At 40.5% G+C, this 20,551-nt stretch overlaps 1 protein-coding gene across 1 annotated transcript; it reads right to left on the bottom strand.

Annotated features, from left to right (window-relative positions):
* Positions 1 to 7,154: 7,154 nt before the first annotated feature.
* LOC149282408 (glutathione S-transferase LANCL1-like) lies at positions 7,155 to 19,945 on the bottom strand. The gene is made up of 9 exons (XM_089498257.1): positions 19,868 to 19,945; positions 19,351 to 19,468; positions 18,603 to 18,810; positions 14,158 to 14,305; positions 13,425 to 13,571; positions 11,638 to 11,820; positions 9,610 to 9,786; positions 8,858 to 8,930; positions 7,155 to 7,231 (listed from the first exon to the last, which is right to left on the bottom strand). Exons 1-9 carry the CDS (start codon positions 19,943 to 19,945, stop codon positions 7,155 to 7,157), a joined length of 1,209 nt encoding a protein of 402 aa, XP_089354383.1.
* Positions 19,946 to 20,551: the final 606 nt, after the last annotated feature.

Genomic DNA, 20,551 nt, shown 5'->3' with positions numbered 1-20,551 from the left:
GTATACGACCAAGCACCCTGCTTGCTTTTTCCAACACTTCATTGTCGGCTCACCTTTAAGTCCTTAGAAATACTTACACCCAAGTCCCTCTGTTGTCCCCAGTGCTATATTTTACCTTTGCATTTTTATGTCCCAAGTGCGTTATTTTACAATTATCAACATTTAACTGCAGCTGCCACGCGCTTGACCCGTCTCTTAATTTTGCCATTTGGCTTGTTCCATCAGGAATGTCTACCCTATGACAGACCTTTGTGTCATCTGAAAGAAAACATACCTTACTATTTGTAATATATATTATTTTGTAATATCGCTAATCACTAATCGCTAATTCATCAAGACAAGGGCAGGTTTTTGTATTTATTAAGTCACATTTTAGTTGCAATAATACAGCTGCTGTATTGAATGTTTTATAGGGAAAAAGATCTATAGAAAAATCGGCATGTATCAATCTGCATATATTTGTATGCACTCCAAAAAGATAAATAACTCTTGTGAAATGCACAAAAAAAACAAAAATAGATTTTCATATTCGCACTTTGGTTAATGTAGAGTTTTCTTTTATGTTATTTCTCTTTCCCATTGAGTACTGTAAAAAAAAAGATTACTTTAATAACTGAAAAATATTCATGGATGTATTTATGTCTGTAGCTGTATATGTATACAGTATATATATATATATATATATATATATATTATCAGCCATAACATTATGACCGCCTGCCTAATATTGTGTAGGTCCCCCTTTTGCAGCCAAGCATGGACTCCACTTGACCTTGGAAGGTACGCTATGGTATCTGGCACCAAGACGTTAGCAGCAGATCTTTTGAGTCCTTTAAGTTGTTAGGTGTGGCCTCCATGGATGCATCCTGGTGCCAGGTGATCTCCAGGTAAGCGACGCACACACACTCGGCCATTCAAGTGATGCAAAAGAAAATGTGATTCGTCAGACCAGGCCACCTTCTTCTATTGCTCTATGGTCCAGTTCTTATGCTCACATGCCCATTGTAGGCGCCATTGGCACTGGACAGGGGTCAGCATGGGCACCCTGACTGGTTTGCCCCTACGTGTATCAATGAGCCTTAGCCGCCCATGACCCTGTCACTGGTTCACTACTTTTTCTTTCTCGGACCACTTTTAATAGGTACTGACCACTGCAGACCGGGAACACCCCACAAGTGCTGCAGTTTTGGAGATGCTCTGACTCTAGTCATCTAGCCATCACAATTTGGCCCTTGTCAAAGTCGGTCTGATCCTTACGTTTGCCCATTATCCTGCTTCTAACACATCAACTTTGAGGATAATATGTTCGCTTGGTGCCTTATATATCCCACCCATTGACAGGTGCCATAATAACAAGATTATCAGTGTTATTCACGTTACCTGTCAGCGGTCATAATGTTATGGCTGAACGGTGTATATATAACACAACCGTATAGTACTTTGGCATATGTAAATATTGTATTCAATACAACAGACAATGCATAAATGAAAATAAAGTTCAATATGTTTGATCTATAAAGAGAAAGCTTAGATATTAGAGTTGAAAAAAGTATTTATGGGTGATATAATCCTTATCGGAGGAGAAGCATTTTCTGATCAGGTGACTTGACAGGAAAAACATAGAGTAGAATTACCAGCTGCTTAACTATGCTCAAAAGGAGTTGGTTATAGCTCTATGGCGTTCACTAGCTGAGGCCATTTGTTCTACTTCTTACATTCCCCAAAAGCATCTATTTATGGGCTCCGCTCCAAGACGCCTTTGAGCTAAATGACCAAATCCCATATTAAGTTACTGCCAGCAGCCCAACGCCCCCCTCTGCATCACTGCAAGGACTGCGACAAAATCCATTGACTGCACAACGGCAAGAGATGACCAATCACGGGCCTCTCAGGACCAAAAAAATCCCAAACACCCTGGCATGAGTGTTAGGTTCCAAACCGTGCTCTACGTTATCTTAGTACTAAGTCCGTTAAACAGTGAACCTAAAAAGAGATCTTTTTTTGACCAGCATGGATAATTTCCTGTCCTTATAAAAGCCACATTTAAAAATCTGGTAGCCAAGTGACTCAGGTACCTTTGCTCCTATATGTCATAGAAGATCTAGAAAAGATAACAGAGGTCATTGTAACAGACTGTCAGCGTTAAATATACACCGTGTGTGGGAATGGAATCAGAATTTGTCGTATACATAGGGAAGCACAAATCAGTACGGACTACAGAAGAAGGGTCACTAACGTCTACGTAATATGTGATAAATATGGTTTGCTTTAAACCCGATGGTTTTTAGCCCATTCTCTAAGCTTAGAATGAAACTTTATCTAAAGTCAAAAGTCTGACATATATGCAGCATGTTGTGCTGTATTGCGAGTGGTGCAGACTAATCCATTTATGGAAACGCAAACCATAACATTTTTAGTTCCCCAAAAGTTTAATATCTGATTTATTATAAAGAACACAATGACACACAATGTCTTTTATTTATGGTGTTAGAGGAAAAAATGGCTTTGTTACTCTATCATTTCCTGAAAAGGAATTGTCACCGTCACAGTTTAGGATACTTATAACTACCTATAGCTTTGGTTTTGTAAATGTTTTAGGGTTATTTAGTTTCAGTGCTAAATAACCCTTGGGCAGCAGGTTTGCAGGGAGTGATAGCCCATGTGTTGCACTACTGGGCTCTCAAGTGGTGCGCTGCTCAATGGGCTTGTTGAGGAGATCATAGATCTTCCTTATAACTAAACCATTTACATTATGGAGGTCTGCACAGATCTGTTACATTACCTCTGCAATATTTATTTCCCCACATTATCAATACATTAACACAAATTAGTAAGAGATAAGTTAATAGAGGTGAATAATTACACGGTTCCTGGGGGGAAAAGTTACAGAGAAGAGTAAGAAAGAGAGTGTGTTTATGTATGTCTAAGTGTATGGTGTTAGAGTGACTGTGTGTTACTGTATGTTGTTAGGGAGAGTGGGCATTATAGTGAATTTGTTTTAGTTACAGGGAAGAGGAGGGGTAGAGTTAATACTGTATCCAGGCACCACAAACCCTAATCTGAATAAATTTCCTTTGGGATTAAGCTTGTTGGGGGAGGTCTAAATCTATTTAATACATAAATATTCACATTTCATTGTCTAATATCCATTGTAAGATCAAGCTCCAGATAACCAAAGGGAGTGTGTGTGGTGCAGCCTTCATGCTTAAACAATATTCGCCACCTACTGAAAGGATTACCTGCGTTCATCTTGAAATGCAGAGGACACATGAATGAGTGAGTAAGGAAATGAATAAATGTATAGGTGTTTGGGGGCAGATATGGCACCGGCAGACTGTTTAGGGGCAGAGATGGCATAGGCAGGCTGTTTCAGTCACAGGCAAGCTGCTTAGGGGCACTGACAAGCTGCTTGGGGGAACAGATGGCACAGACATGTTTGGGGGAACAGATGGCACAGACAATCTGTTTGGGAGCAAATGTGACACTGTGGGGCATATTGCTTGTGAAATTGTGGTGCCCCAGGGCAATTTTTGCACCTGTGGTTTCTAGTTATGTCCCTAGTGTGGTGTGATGGCACACAAGCTCGACCACACAATAAAATAAATGGGGCTAGTGTCCAAGAATTTCCAGGGCTGCTTTTCATTCCCAGTTCGACATTGTATTTGTCAGATACAGAAATGGTGGCATGATTTCCAGAAAAAGACGCTGTTCTTAATGCACATCAGAGACATCCAGTGATAGACAGGGAGGGTAATACAATCTAACCACTTATGTACTGTAATATGAAGAAAAAAAAACCAAATAAAGTCAATGTAAAAAAAGTCAATGTAAAAAATAAATGAAGGTGATCAAGTACGGATTACATTTAGGCTGAGGCCAGACTTGATTAATCATAGAGCTAAAGGAACAATTGCCAGAAACATTGCACATCTTTGTTAGCTGAATATCCACTGAAAGATTTTTCTTTGTCACATTTCTGAGGCAATTAAAGTGAACACGTCCCAAAATAAAAATTGAGAATAAAGTAAATAATGTCTCGATTTTGGTTTTAAATATTTTAACCATATTAATAAGGTGCATTTTAATTTACTTGACACTGAACTCATTCTAGCAATGTGTATATACAACTTGAATCCTGTGTCAGTTATAAATCATGCTAAAAACAATGAAAACACACAAAACAACCCAACTAACAGCAAGGACGCATTATCCATTAAGCAAACTAGCACATGTCTAGGGGTCCTCGAGCTACGGGGCCCAGGTGCACTACTGGATATTTAAAGGCAGAAGTTGCACTGTGCTGGCTACTGTAGCCAGGAGGTCTCTTGAACCCCGTAGTACAAGTACGGAAGCCACGTGCTCGAGCGGCAAGTTAATATACGTGTGTATGTATGTATGCACGTGTGTGCATATCATGGCATATAATTCTGGTTAACAAAATGGATGATCTGGTGATAATAGGAAACATGGTGTTAAGGAACATTTGTAACAACAAACAGAAGTTTAAGCCTATTCTTGTTTGATGAAATATACGCACGTTTGTTACTATGGCTACCAGGTAAACGTCCCTTGCTGATATGTTACACTTCCAGGCTGTTCGTTTCTTCCTGTGTTGTTTATTTATTTAACGAGTAACAAATATTACATATTTTAAGTCTTTCATGTTCTCTAATATAATTATATGAAGTTTATAAATAAATGAGAAAAATCAGTTTGTGTGCTCATGTTCTCCTACTTGTATATGATTACCAGATGATGCACCCATGTATTTAGGCAATGAAGGTTGTGTGCAAGGCTTATTTCGTTGTATGTATATCTATCTATACATAGTCAGTGTAAATATATATATACACACGCACGCACCCAGTATATATATTTCTATCATGGGGAAAAGTATCATAAGTCCCTTTATCTCAGGATCTATGATTATTCCTCCCATTATATTTCCCCACTATTGTTAAGTTCCTGGTTGTTGTTGATTGGTTCAGGCAGCCTTTGTAAGAATTGATGAAGAAAGGAAAGAGAACGTCAGGAAAGGACATTTTTCATAGAATGCTGGCCCTGCCCCAGGCTGTGACCAATCTTAGTACTGTTTTGGATGCTTTCCAATAAAGCCTTTCTTCAATTGTTGAACTGCTCCAAATTATGTGAATATAAATGTACGTGCACAGAGAGAGAAATAAGACACACGACACACTCTGGGTCAGGTCCAAAATCACTCTGCTTTATTTTGTTTATATTATAGATTATATAGTGTCCGGAAAGAGAGACGTCAGGTTACGTAAAGCTTATTAATTGGTTAATCCTGAAACTATGCGGAAATAGGCAGAAAACCGTTAGAAATAAATGTTAGATACTTTCCTGCAACTAGATATAGCCGGATGGCGCTTGTGGTTAGTAAAACATAGATAATTGAATACACTGCTACTTGCGTCTCCCACGTATCTGCGTGAGGTGTAACCCTTTATATTGGTCGAGGCCAGTTTATATTCATTAAAGCAATAAGCGTTTCTTGCTGATATATTCTGGTTCCATAACAGTACATACCCTACAAGAAAATATGCTGATTGACAAAGAAAAATCCTAAACTTTAGGTAAAACTATGATAAAAGTGAAAAAGTGTGAACAGGAAGCTGCAACGCTTTGCTGCCCTCTGCTGGACTACATTTTATCTGCAGGTACATTTGCTTCAGCAGATAATACATTTCCCAGTGAGAACTACAAATCAGACAGGGAGATATATAGTTAAGTATACTTTATTGTTTAGTTTTCAACATAATAAATAGCTAGGGTCGTGCAGACCTGAAGCTAATCCAAACACCAGCAGAAAATGTAGTTTTGTTATATGGCGATCTACCTTTAATACCAGCAGCATTTATATTACAAGAAGACCTGAACCGTTAATGTCATAGATCTGCCAAATGCCCTTGGCTAATGGGGTTCACATAATTTACGAGCACAGTGTGCAGCTCTGTGTATCCAGTAGATGGCTGCATGTACATCATTTATCAGCCGCTGGCCGTAGGATTCCAGGACTAATTTTAATCCCAAATCCATCCCTGTTAAACTTTGTTAAAGAGACATATCTTTATCTTATTGCATGTCTGTTTGTAAACTGTCCATTTTAATGGCACTATTTACATTTTTTAATTTACATTGTTTAAATCTCTAATAAGGATGCCAGATCCAGATGGTATAGATATTTATTGAACATGCGTCACATGGAAATACAAACCTCCTTTCCACGTAATCTCCCAAATTTAACAAAAGCTCTTTGATCCGATACATCTCCAACATATTTTTCAAAGCAAATGTCACTGGCAATGAAAATGAGTAGTTGGGTATTACGAAAAGCTGTAAGCGGTACACGCTTCTTACTACATAAGCGATCCATGCAAGCTTCTACTACAGAATGCTGGTTAGTCACAATATCTACCTCTAAGAAATACCCCAAAACTGCACTTTAATACTGGTTTAAATTCAGAAGTAAATGACATTTAAAGACAAACACTTATTTAAGAAAAGTTTGAATCTGGGAGACAATAAATTATTACTAAGGGTACAACGTGGAAAAGGAAGGAGAACACAACATCCAAACATTCATTTAAAATATTAAACCTTCTTAGATCTGTAACATTATCAATTTTTAAAGGCTTTATGTGTTTATGTCAACAATCTTTCATTACCGGGTGACAATTAAGTGTTCACCAAAAAATTCTGAATGACTCAAAATTGAACTTAATTAAGTAATTATTCCTAGAATGGTGCTGAGAATTCAGAATTACCGCGACGGATGTTTCTAATGTTACGTTTCTTTACAAAAGTGTTAAAGTGAGCAGGGAAGGTGGAACTGCACCCTTAATTGGGTAAAATAAAACTCTGATTTAATTTCAACTAGTGTCATATAATCACGCAGCACAATGACTTTTACTTACAGCTATCCTCAGTCAGGTGCTTTATGTTATATATATGTCTGATAAGATGGCATTCAAACAGGGAAAAGGTTACTCTGAACAAAGGCCAATTTACAATAGCTAATACCAAGACGCATGATACTGAGCACAGTTAAATAATGCTTAGCTTACTCCTATATCAAGCATTGTCCCAAGAAGTTAAAAGTTACGGAACAGGCATACATCAGCGGATGAATGTTTTCAGATCTCAAAAGCAGGGAACTTGGCTTTTGCCGGTTCTAGTAGATCTGCAAGGAAATAAATAGTCCCAGCCATACCTATTGGAAGAAAAAAAGAAAACAATACGATTTTATATCACTATGGTAGATCTGAGGACTGTGGGAACAGATGCACAACAACCTTGGCACAGATAGACGTATAATTAAGTTACGTAGAGACCTGGAAACTTCTACCCAGCCACACAAGAATACACTTAGAACTGGATTGTTTTTCTTTTTTATCAATATCTAGATAAAGGCAGAGCTCTGCTTGTATACTGATCAAACATGTCGGGGCTGTGATTTATTAAAATGTCACAGCTGATCTATGATGTGACCTGTGCTTAAAACACTAGGTGTATAGAAGAACATTTGTAAATGAATGCAAGTTGGATGAGAAGAGACTTTTACACAGCTGCTATCTGCCGATAAGTGAGCAAAATTGGAAGTGATATTTGTCAAGAGTATAAAGTAAAGGGCAACGCTACCATCAAATCCATCAAGCTGTTACCCTGGACGGAGAAGGTAATGAAATAACCAATAGCAATGCTGGGTGTGAAAAACGAAGATTAATAGTCTCTGCCGTAGACACCATGTTAATAGACACTTGATTTCTGCAGTTTATAAAGCTTGGGACATTTGTGATAAAAATGTCTCTACTAATTGTTTTCAAGAAGGAGATGATCGTTCTTATTATCATCGTATTGGAACTGCGGTGATAATGCCACCACCTGAAGCTGGAGGTATGAGAAAATATTTGGTCATTTAGACCCTTATGTACTTTTATATCTTTGACTGAGAGGAATCAACATCACTAACAATTGCAGTGACCTTCAAGAGGAACATGAATCAAACGAGTGTCTATGGCTGGCTGAGCGTTATGGGAGCTAAAATGTTACCTTTAGACACCCCCTGCTCAAGAGCATAGGTAAGAAATGTAAGTACGTGTAAGCAGAATTATATACACTTTAACCCCTTCACACTGGGAATAAGCACGCATTTCAACCAAACAAATTTGTCCATTTCATCTGTGTTTGTGCAACCATTTAATTATTTATTACACCTATATGAATAATATATTTTTAAGGGGATGGAAAGGGTTTTTAGCTTTATTTGACCCTTATGTTTTTCCATCTATATAGTTGAAAAATATATTCCTAAATGGAGAATAAACAAAACAAAACATTTTTTCTAATAATAAATGGTACCCTAGATCTAATCTCACTTTACCCACCACATTTATCAGCTCCTTCATACCCACAATAAAAAAAAAAAAATAAAAAAATAAAAATAAAAAAAAAAGACAGGGTTATAGGCAGGCTGAAGATTGAGAGCCCTGAGATTGGCTAATCACGGTGATCACATGACAAAACCCTGCAGTGTGCATTATGAATGCAAAGGGGTTATAAAAGGCACAAAAATATCTTGGAACAATACACAGGTTTCTGTCTCCAAAAGACCACATCTGACGCAGTCCACTTTGCAGTCATTATTGAAGCTGTTGCATCTAAATATATATTTACCCTATTTCATTTCATCAGTCGCTCACAGCATGGAGACTAAAGCTAAAGTAACTCTTTATTTATATATTTGTTTAAAAGAGTGGCTTTTTCTAATGTCAGGTATGCTTTAAACAGAACATATGCAAATATATCAAGAGTGAACTGACATACAATCTGATTGTACCTTCAAACAAGGAGAATGGAGTGTCTGGGGTCCTGCAGCCATGCTCACCATAATCCATACACCATTCTGCAAACTAAAGAACAAGACAGGTGAACTCAGAGCAGGGACACATTACAAAACTAGTAACGTGCAAATATTACACACAGGAACGTAAATATTATTTGTCATTGTCCCAAAAACAAGGTCGGGTACAATTCAGGCATTTTAAGGTATGAGCTGAAGGTAAGCCATGTATGAAGCGATACACAGCTATTATTGTCTATATGTTAAAATGCATAAGACCATACTTAGCTTTTGACTATAAAGCATATCATATATGTGGCTAGAGACAATTTCTGAAGAAATGCACTAATTTTGTTCCAAAAATTATAAATTCAGACAATCATTTGGGGTTACAACAATCCCATATTCACCATTATGCGAGACCGTTTTGTAAGTAACAAAATCAATTTTTATTTTATTTTTCTTAAGGATTATGTTTGGACTCAATATGTCATGTTACGTATAATGTATATGTCGGAACCAAAATTCAACTGGATCATTGAAATATTGGATCGAATGAACTATAAACTGTTGACAGAAGTCCTTCATTTTTTTCTTCTTTAAATCTTGTAAAAGGTACAGGCTGTCTGTGGCTGGAACGTGGGGGGACACATTAGCGTTTCACTGTGGGCACTATGCTTGTTACAGCACAAGAGGTTGACGTGGTGGCTTTTTTGCGTTTTTTTAGTGTTTAGCTCCTATGCACATACCTTGCATGCTCTGTACAAGTATTTGACATCACGGGTTAAGTTGTAAAGTGCTAGGAAGCTGTAGGCATTTCCCGCTGTGCCATGGCAAAGCCCATATCCTTTCTTCAGTAACCCACGGTGCCAAGATACCTCGGCACAGTGCAAGGCATCTGCTAGGTACTTATCCTCCCGAAAGACCTACAAAGGAAAGTCAGTGAAAAGTATCAATAAACAAATAACAGTTATTTAACCCCTTAAGGACAGAGATGGTTTCTTGTACCCTTCATGACAACAGTTGTTTTAACATTTTTGTAGCGTTGCTGTTTAGGTGTAGTCTTCAGGAAAAACTCATTTAGTGGGGCTCCATGCAAGATCTCACCCCGTGGTGTCAAAATGATCACAAGAACGGTGAGCAAAAATCCCAGAACCACACGGGGGGACCTAGTGAATGACCTGCAGAGAGTTGGGGCCAAAGTAACAAAGGCTACCATCAGTAACACACTACGCCGCCAGGGACTCAAATCATGCAGTGCCAGACGTGTCCCCCTGCTTAAGCCAGTACATGTCCGGGCCCATCTGAAGTTTGCTAGAGAGCATTTGGATGATCCAGAAGAGGATTGGGCGAATGTCATATGGTCAGATGAAACCAAGGTACTCCAAAGAACACCACACCTACGGTGAAGCATGGGGGTGGAAACATCATGCTTTGGGGCTGTTTTTCTGCAAAGGGACCAGGACGACTGATCCGTGTAAAGGAAAGAATGAACGGGGCCATGTATCGTGAGATTTTGAGTGAAAACCTCCTTCCATCAGCAAGGGCATTGAAAATGAAACGTGGCTGGGTCTTTCAGCATGACAATGATCCCAAACACACCGCCCGGGCAGCGAAGGAGTGGCTTCGTAAGAAGCATTTCAAGGTCCTGGATCTCAAGAAGCATTTCAAGGTCGCCAGATCTCAACCCCATAGAAAACCTTTGGAGGGAGTTGAAAGTCCGTGTTGCCCAGCGACAGCCCCAAAACATCACTGCTCTAGAGGAGATCTGCATGGAGGAATCGTCCAAAATACCAGCAACAGTGTGTGAAAGCCTTGTGAAAACATTTGACCTCTGTCATTGCCAACAAAGGGTATATAACAAATAAATTCTTTAAAAATCAGACAATGTGATTTATGGACTTTGTTGTCTCATTCTGTCTCTCATAGTTGAAGTGTACCTATGGTGAAAATTACAGGCTTCTCATCTTTGTAAGTGGGAGAACTTGCACAATTGGTGGCTGACTAAATACTATTTTGCCCCACTGTACCTTATATGATTAAAAGTAGACAACTCTTTCAATGCACTAATTCTACTACCAGCCTTTGTGAAACCTTGTGGTAGTATTTTTTGTGTTTTTTCTCAACACACATTGTACTGTAGGCTTGAATATATGGCTTCTGCTATATGTTTCTGCCAAACAACACCCCAACCATTGACTTGCATGGTTGAATGCAGTGTCTGTATTTAACCTGTAGGGGAAGCTCAGAGTTCTTGGGAGGGTCTGGGCGGACCCTCTGGGGATCTTGTTTATGTTGTAGTGGGCCGTCTTGCGAGAGGCAACATGTCTCTTGCTATGGTGCTTGTGGCTGCTCTCCAGAGCGACCACAGGTTGTCCTGGGGTTGGTTTTCAGTGCCTGGCATGTCAATTGTCATCAAGGGGTTAATACAAGGAGGAAATGAAACAAATTTTACACAGAGCACAGAAAGCCACTATGACAATGAACTTCACAGGGCAGTCAATGAAAGTATATTGTTAAAAAAACACCATGAGGTATTATTGCCCTTTTAGAATATCCTTCTAATCACAATTAAATTGCTACACGCTGTCCTCATGTAGTACGTCACCTTTTTGAGGTTGACAAAATGTTGTTATAATTAGGTGGCAGGCAATCATTTTTGGGGCCAACCTGGTTGTATTAAAAACCACAAAAGAAGCATGTTCCCAAACTTCATCATAAAAGGAGGAGGAGCCAATCTTTAAAATGTTTCCTGTCAAGAATGATTTAAACCATACCTTAAAAGCCTGTATTAGCATATAAATAACCCCTGGAGCGCCATGACACCAGTGTACCAGTAGATCCCTATGGTCCCCAACGCAGGCTGGGTAGTTGCCAGATGAAAACTTGAGGTGGCTGAAATAATTTACACTGGGACGGATAAGGCTTTGAAGCTTCTCGCTGCTGACACCACATTCAGGCTGAGGGCAACAGAAATATATTAGGTCTGCAAACAGTGTTCTCTCTAAGCTTGTGCGCGCGCACATAGCTTTTTAAGAGAGCGCACAAAAATTGTGCGCACAACAGTTTTTCCACAAAAAAGAAAGAAATCATTTTTTGGAAACTTTATGCGGCGCGGATATTTTGCGCACACAATTTTTGCTCCGTGAAAATTTTTGCACAAGAGAAATTTTCTGCGCACGCCAACAACAAAAATTAGATGGAACATTGTCTGCAAACTATGTCATCCACCCTAGCCTGCGTATCAACTGTGTTTAATCCTCAACAGTAGAGCATTGTTCTCTCTATGAACGCAGTGAATGACATTCCAACACTTGTCAGACAATGACCTAATGATAATCACACTCTGAAGGTCTGGGAGAGGTGGAAATCGTTTCAGATTTTACAGATAAAAGAACAGACATATCACAAAAAAAAAACCTATGCGGCAGCCAAATCTAGGGTCTTGTCCGGTAGCCTCTTAGGAGGATGGGTGTCAGTTTGGGACCAGATGTCCGTTATCCGCGCTGGAATGTAAGACACGGGGGGGTGAAATTACATCAGTTTGGTGGCGTTCCTAGACTATAACTGCTGGGTCCTATTGCTGCAGTTCCAGGTCTAGATATTTATTTGTTGTCTGCATATACTATGTATGTCCATTGACAGACAGCTGCATGATACGAGCTTATTTGGCTTAACCTTTTAATACAAGGAGCTTCTTACAGCAGCTACTGTTGCCAGAGATCTGGGTTGATCTACTTGAGGAGGCGATCAAGAATAAGACACCAAGAGAAAAATGAATTCAGATGCTACCTGGGATCTCTATGTCTTCTTATTTCAGGCCTAACAAGAACAATTGCTTGACATGTTTCACACTTGCATGCTTAGTCATGAGTTTGTCACTACATTGTAAAACATAATGATCTCTCCCATATTTAGAAGGGGGAATTGGGTCGTAATATGAGAGGTCAGAACACCTCTTCATCAATTATCTGGGTACAAAGAAGGTTGAAAAAGCATCCAACCCTACTCTTTCCAGATAGATTAAGTCAACTATATGACTGGCATATGAGAATACTCATAAGAAACCCCCCAGAGCTTCTAATAGCACATTCAACAAGAGCTAAGGAAACAACCTGTGCAGAAAAAGCAAACATTTCCGTAGACCTGATCTGTAAAACAGCAACATGGGCCAGCGTGCATGCATTTTCTAGACACTACAAGCCAGACATTGCGGCCTCGGCAGATGCAGCTCTCGGCATACTGCAAGCAGCTCTCTGAGAGAACCAATCCACAGATACCTCACTACATCCTTAGCCGTTTATTTCCCTCCCTATAATTATTAAACTTTTTGGATCTGCCTTTTCGTGTCTGTCTTGTTACTACACAAGGTATGAGGGTGGTGTGCTTATTTATTGGTTCATGAGAAGGTGTCTTTTGATGTGGCTATGGGACAAGACCCTAGAAAAACTAAGAAAAAACAAATTCACATTAATTTGTAATGCTTATTAGAATAGGTAATGTAAAACAGGATAGTCAACTGTAGCTTCAATATTTGCCTTATATTTTAGAGGTTACTGCTTACCTGCATTAGATAGTAGTATATTCCGGCCAGGCCATGGGCAGGACCCACATAATATTCTCTGTACCACTCATACATCAGTGGACTCTGAGCAGTGAAGTTTCTGTGCACCGACAGCCGTTCCCCTGAGTCCAGTACTGTATTACATACCTGACAAGAGAACAAACTCTTGGATTATGAGGTTCCTGAGACTCCCTTTATGCTCTGAATGTGAGCCACGAACCTATATACATAATTAAATAGCCTTTTTTTCTTTAGAAAACAAAACCTGGTCTTTTAGACTACACTACCGCTAGGGATAGGAAAAGATCTCTCTATTATAGATTTGGAAGGAGAGTTGCAGTACCAACACTTTCACTTCAACAAAAAGAGCTGAGCTGGCCTTGTGAAATATAGTTCAGTGGGTGAAGATACTAACTATGCATTATACAGGGCCAGCCAAGTTCTTCATGCAGCAGACGCTTACTTGAAAACTCTCCTGGCAACTCTCCCTTTAGTGAACAGACAGAAAAGTGTCTCAGGTTTGCGGAAGTCAATGGTGCTTACGGGTCATTTGGTGAAATGTCTGTCAAAGTCTTTTGCTGCCTATCTCTGTGAGTAATCAATATTTACTATAAAAGGACATGGGGTGTAAGAATAAGGAAAATATTACTAAAAGGGAACAAATTATGACAAGGTGACATAATTTCCCCCCCAAAAAAACAAGCAAAACTGACATTTCCTGAGTGTATCCAACCTGTTGGATGTAACTGGAAGGTATCTTCTCCATTCCATATTGTTTGTTGATAAAAAGCAGGGCATATAGGTACCCCATACGTCCATACAGGAGCTCATCTGGGAGTCTGGAGTCCACCCTTACCACTGAGGCATGCATTTGGAGAAGACTGTAAAAAGAAGAAGTCATGATAAAGCAGCCTGCGTAAGGTATAACTATCCATCAGAGAAGATAGCAGTGCATGAGAATTTCTTCTACAGTTGACACTCAATTTGAGAACAATAATGTTGATGGTTATTTCAGGAATGTATATGCGAATATTATTACTTAACTAATTAGTTCCTAAAAATATCTGTTGAAGTTTAACTTTCATATGTTGTTTATGCGAAAGGTTGGGAACTCTATTTAAATATTTGGAAAGGCCAAATATCAGATGTGATGAAATATGCAAGGACAGTTTTAATGAACTCTACTATTTGTATATATATATATACACAATACCTGTCACAAAGCTATTTTCATACAAAACAAGGAGACTTGTACCTGTGCTGACATAATTATAAATGGGCTTTAATGATCAGTTAGCCTTTTAAACTAAAATTTAATGTAACATGATGTGCTATTGGAACACAGGAGTGATGGTTGCTGATAAAGGCCTCTGCACACCTACGGAGAGATTGCACTAAAAATTAATATACTTAGAACAGACAATATACCAGACATATGGTACTGTATCTCCACCTATCAAGAAAACAGGATGGTTTCAAGCACTGTTTTGATTTCATTCTGTTCTTTCATCAACAACCCCCCAACAACTAAGTGCAGAATCATTCCTCCAGTAGAATTTCTTTTTGTCTGCTAAATAATGCATCAATGGTGTAAAGCATTCCAGAGAAGCACTCACAAGGAAAAGAACAGACTGAAGATGACAATCAGTCCTGGCACTTTAAGGCCAGTGGCCAATAAATAACACGTGCTACCACCTACTGATACACAAACCACAAAATCTTGTACCGTATGGGTATACAAAAAAGCTCTGGATTGGCCGCACGAGCGCTAAGTGGGAGGCGCAAAGGGCAGTGGCCCTCAGTGGGCATTTGCCAGGGGTGCCCAATGGCCATTCCAGGATGAAAAATGGCTATGGTTGTAATGAGGAAAGACAGTGGCAAATATTATCTGTTGAATTTGTTGAATATGCAAAACTGATTTGTATTATATAGACAGGCCCGGACTGGCCATCGGGCCGGGCCACGGCAGGGCCGAATTGACTTAGGGGCTGATGGAGCTGCAGCTCCAGGCCCCTACCCTACCTACGGCCCCATTAACGCAGGGCATAAGGGGCACCTGCCCCTTAAGCCCGCCGCAACTGCGACCGGGTCCGCCACTCTAAGGGGCCGGGAAGTCCCCACCAAGGCCGGCCTTACGGGTCTGCGGCCGCACAGGGTTTAAATTAAAACATCGGGGTTTTTTTAACTTTATTTAACATCCTCCATGTTAAATATAGTTTTTTTTAACTTTATTTAACATGGAGGATGTTAAATAAAGTTGAAAAAACCCCCCGATGTTTTAATTTAAACCCTGTGCGGCCGCAAACCCCTAAGGCCGGCCCTGGTGGGGGCTTCCCGGCCCCTTAGAGCAGGACCGGCCTTTGGGGTGTGCGACCGCACAGGGCGTCACACTCTAGGGGGCGGTCCGCGCCGGGTGCCGCTCATCAGGGGGTGCCAACTTGCGGCACCCGGCACCCCTCCAGAGACGGACAGTAATGTCCGCCGCTGGAGGAGCAGGCTCGCAAGGGAGCGGTATCGGAGGTCTTTAACAGACCTCCGGTTCCCTTGAGTGATTTTAAGCCGGGTTCAACACGGCTTAAAATCACTCAAGGGAGCCGGAGGTCTGCTAAAGACCTCCGATACCGCTCCCTTGTGATCCGCGCGGCAACAGCTGCTGTGCGCCGGGGTTTGTTGTTAGATCCCGGCGCACAACACTGAAGCCGCGCCCACCGCTGTCCGTGCCCTCTGACCCGGAAGAAGACAGAGAAGACAGAAGAACTGAAGAAGAGGAGCGAAGAGGAGGAAAAGGAGCTGTAAGGAGAAAAGAGGAAAGGTAGGAAAATATTCAGTGAGAGTGGATTAGTATATATGTGTGGATTGGTATATATGTGTGGATTGGTATATATGTGTGGATTGGTATATACGTGTGGATTGGTATATACGTGTGGATTGGTATATACGTGTGGATTGGTATATACGTGTGGATTGGTATATACGTGTGGATTGGTATATACGTGTGGATTGGTATATACGTGTGGATTGGTATATACGTGTGGATTGGTATATAGGTGTGGATTGGTATATACGTGTGGATTGGTATATACGTGTGGATTGGTATATACGTGTGGATTGGTATATAGGTGTGGATTGGTATATAGGTGTGGATTGGTAAGTGTGTGAGAGTGATGGGTGTTATGCTGTACCATTTCCAATGTCTTTTTCATGATCTAATTATGCTCTAAAAGTACATCATAACTCCCATCACTCTATACTGTTCCATACAGTGGCAGAGCTGGGAGGCAGAGGCCTTGCACCCTCACCGCAGGACTCCTGAAAGGTAAGTGAACTTCAAAGAGGGAGAGGGTAGATAGTTAGGGGGTAGATAGGGAGAAGGGCGTGAGACGGGGGAAAGGGGGTAGATAGGGGAGAAGGGAGTGAGAAGGGGTAGATGGGGCAGAAGGGAGTGAGAAGGGGTAGATAGGGCAATCATACTCCTATCATGCCAAGTCTGCGAGTACATCCTGGAATCTGGGTATGCCTGGGCATGATAGGAATGTGATTGCTGTTAACAATCATATATATATACATATAATATTGTTTTTTAATTGTTTTGTCCTATTTTGGTGTGTTACTTACTTTAAATAAAAGGGGTTTTTTTTATGGTGTGGGGAGGTCATATTCGGTTTCGGACAGGTAAATGCTGCATTTTCGGTTTCAGTCCAGAATTCGTTTCGGTGCATCCCTACTACTAAGCCAGACAATGAAGTGGTAGGCCTACACCACAACAATGTTTGGCGTAGTATATAGTGATTGGGGTTATGCTGCACTATTGTCAATGTCTGGCTCAATGTATAGTGATAGGGATTACGCTGTACCACTGTCAATGTGTGCCTCAGTATATAGTGATAGGTGTTATGCTGTACCACCGTCATTGTCTGCCTCAGTATATAGTGGTAGGTGTTATGCTGTACCACCGTCAATTTCTGCCTCAGTATATAGTGATAAGTATTATGCTGTACCACCGTCAATGTCTGCCTCAGTATATAATGATAACAGTGAGAAGAGGCAGAGGTGGTAGATACAGGGGGATAGATAGTGAGAAAGGGGAGTTTTGTTACAAGTTTTTATTCCTTTCTTTTTTTGGGATGGGGGGGCACCAGAGGAGTAGTCCGCACAGGGCGCCAGAACACCTAAGGCCGGCTCTGCCTTAGAGTGGCGGACCCGGTTGCAGTTGCGGCGGGCTTAAGGGGCTCTGCCTTAATGCGGCCATATAGGCCCAGTCAGTCCGGTCCTGACTGGGCCTATGTTAAGGTAGGAGCCTGGAGCTGCAGCTCCATCAGCCCCTAAGTCAGTCCTGCCCTGCCACAGGCGCGGTCGCAGTTGCTGCTTGCTCTGGCAACAAGGTAAATAGGGTGAGGGAAGGGGCTGCAGTGAGAAGGGGCAGAGGGGGGTTAGGTAGTGAGAAAGGGGGAGAGGGGATAGATAGAGGCGGTACATATTGAGAAGTGGGGAAGGGGGTTACATAGTGAAAAGGGGGAACATAGTGAGAAGGGGCAGATAAGATGATGAGAGGGGGTAGTGTGAATGCGTATGAGAATAAATGAATAAATGTGTGGATGAATTGTGTGAATGCGTATGACAATTAATGAATTCATGTGTGGATGAATTGCTTGAATGATTTGTGAGACTGCATTAATGAATGTGTTAATGATTTGTGTGAATGATTAAATGCAAAGATGGTACATGAAGGGTGGGCTTTAACAATAAATAAATAAATAAATATGGGCTGCTCAGGCTTAAATGCCCGGGCCTATTTTTTGTCCCAGTCCGGGCCTGTATATAGATGTATATCTATACAGGTAGTCTCTGTTTTTAGTAGCCTAACAATAGAAGGTCAAGATGGAGATATCTACATCGTTCTTTTATCAGCTTCATGTTTTTTTTAGTAAAGACTAGAGGACCTATCCAACGATTTGTACTTCATATTTCTAAAATCTTTTACAGCACCTAAAGTATAAATCAGTAACACGACACTTGCTTAATTTATACATCTGTCACTTTACAGTTTACTTTTTCAGTAAACCGATGTGATGATTTGTTTACCAAAAAAAACAACAATCATTATTTAGTAATTTATATAACAGCATTACATTGTGCAGCCGTAGAAACAAAGCGGTTATGCATCTCTAGATGTATTACCTCCGGATACAATCCTCTGCTTCCTTTGTGTAACCCATCTTCTGAAACACAGCTGCCCCCACGGCATACGGCCCTGCATCCCCGCAAAGGAAAGTGACATCACGTCTGGTCAGACAGCGCAGACTCCTGGTGACATAGTCTTGTGCTTTCTGTAGGAGAGTTGGCTCCCCATACACATCTGAGAGACGCAGGTATAACAGGGCAATCCCTGAAATGTATGAGCAAAAACCAAACATGAATGGATATAAATTCATTGCTGAGTGAGAAAATACATGTAGATTTCAGTCACCTTCATGATAACAATAATGTTCAAGGTGTTAAAGTACCTCCTCCTTGATACATTTTATATGACTCCTAAAAAGAAAGGTCTGTCAAGCAATGCTGTAGCTCAGTGGTTCCCACTTCTGAAGACTATGCAAGTGGCCAGTTTGGCCAAGCACTTCCATTAGTGGCACTTGTGGGCAAAAGCCCCTGTGCAAATGAAAGACCACTCCTGGCATTTTTAGACCTGAACTGATATGTGTGTTCAGAAATCAAGAACCAGAAGCGAGGACTACTGTTTTATAGTATTCTTTGCCTTCTGTTCATTGATACTTTTAGAATCATGTAGTGAAGAGGGGCATAACTATTTCAAATAATTAGTTGCTGTTCTCGTTGGAAGTGTGCCTTTACAAAATACAAAACAAGGTTGAAGGAAATATTTAAAATCTTATTAAGAAAAACAGTTGGATTCCAAATGATATTTTACCTGCCCAACCAGTATAAGCCGTACAGTCTCCAGCATCTACAGATTTCAGTCCCACTTCCAAGTGTTGAAGAAGCTCCTTAATCTTCCCATTTAGGAGGTGTACAAAGTCAGAGGTCAGCTATAAATACACAGAAAACAGATAAAAAGTATCTGTCCCACCTCATCTGACAATACAATGATGCAGCGGCCAAACATCTACATAACCCAATAAGGAATTCTGTGTGGTGTAAGTGACAAACATTTCAAACCAACCACGGAACCTAAAATTCCAGAGGGACGTGACCGCAGTTTCCAATTGACCCACAAATACCAGAGATATATATACCTCGTACTTCCACAGACAAAAAAAAGAGATGAATGTGTCTTCTGTATCCCAAAGCAACATATCTATCACCCCCTCTTCTCATAATGGGGCAATTTGAATTGTTGTTAATGAGATAAGACCACGTTTTAAATTTTAGAGCAGAACTTTTTTATTTTTTTACACAACTACCTCCATAATGTCTGCAAATCTCACCTGTCCCGTAGAACTGAATGCCGGTGAAGCCTGGTGGTTGTAATCCGGATAGGGATTTTGGAAACATCTTTCCTCCATGACAGAACGAAGCCCTAAGGTAAATAGAAGGCTGATTACAGAGTTAGTCTTCAGTCATAACTAGAGAGCAACTTCTTGTGTATCCTTCATATGAACGATATCGGAGACTAGCATAAGAATATGTGGCAACAGAGAGACCTACAGCTCCATACCGAATTTCATCTTAATGATTAGATGGACATGGGGCAGCCCAGGTGTACTCCGAGACCCTCCTGTAGTAAACCTCTGGCATATGTTACGGCGGTCAAATATCAGTACCTATTTCTCTATTGTTAAAAGGCTTATGATATCTCGTACTATTAGAACAAAGGGATGCATCTTGTTACATTTTAGCAGTAGCTTCAGTTTTAGAAGTTATACTTTGTGTCCATTCCACCAAAGAGTAACATATGTTGTCATGCATAAAGATATTCCGCCACAGCATCCAAAGGAACGCTCCTGCTGATTGGACAATTCCACTGGTTGCTATAACGATAAGGTCAATATCCAAACTTTATGCCCCAATGTCTCAATTGACATATTTACACCGGCCTACGTATACGAGGTGTAGAGCGCTGGAGAGAGGCATCCAAACATTAGACAATACATATTCCCTCAGATACGGCA

The sequence above is a fragment of the Sceloporus occidentalis genome, unplaced genomic scaffold (assembly GCF_023333645.1).
Source record: "Sceloporus occidentalis isolate IW3139 unplaced genomic scaffold, rSceOcc1.0.p SCAF_117, whole genome shotgun sequence".
NCBI classification, from domain to species: Eukaryota; Metazoa; Chordata; class Lepidosauria; order Squamata; family Phrynosomatidae; genus Sceloporus; species Sceloporus occidentalis.
Note: the sequence above shows the minus strand (reverse complement) of the source record. Positions and strands in the feature narration are given on the sequence as shown.

What these genes read in the sequence shown, in the direction of transcription:
- LOC149282408 (XM_089498257.1), bottom strand. Translation starts at nt 19,945, where the DNA reads ATGGAGGAAAGATGTTTCCAAAATCCCTATCCGGATTACAACCACCAG. An exon ending in ACTTGTACAGAGCATGCAAG is followed by an intron (nt 8,931 to 9,609) that starts GTATGTGCATAG and finishes CTTGTTCTTTAG; the next exon opens with TTTGCAGAATGGTGTATGGA. An exon ending in TCCATTCTCCTTGTTTGAAG is followed by an intron (nt 7,232 to 8,857) that starts GTACAATCAGAT and finishes TTCTTCCAATAG; the next exon opens with GTATGGCTGGGACTATTTAT.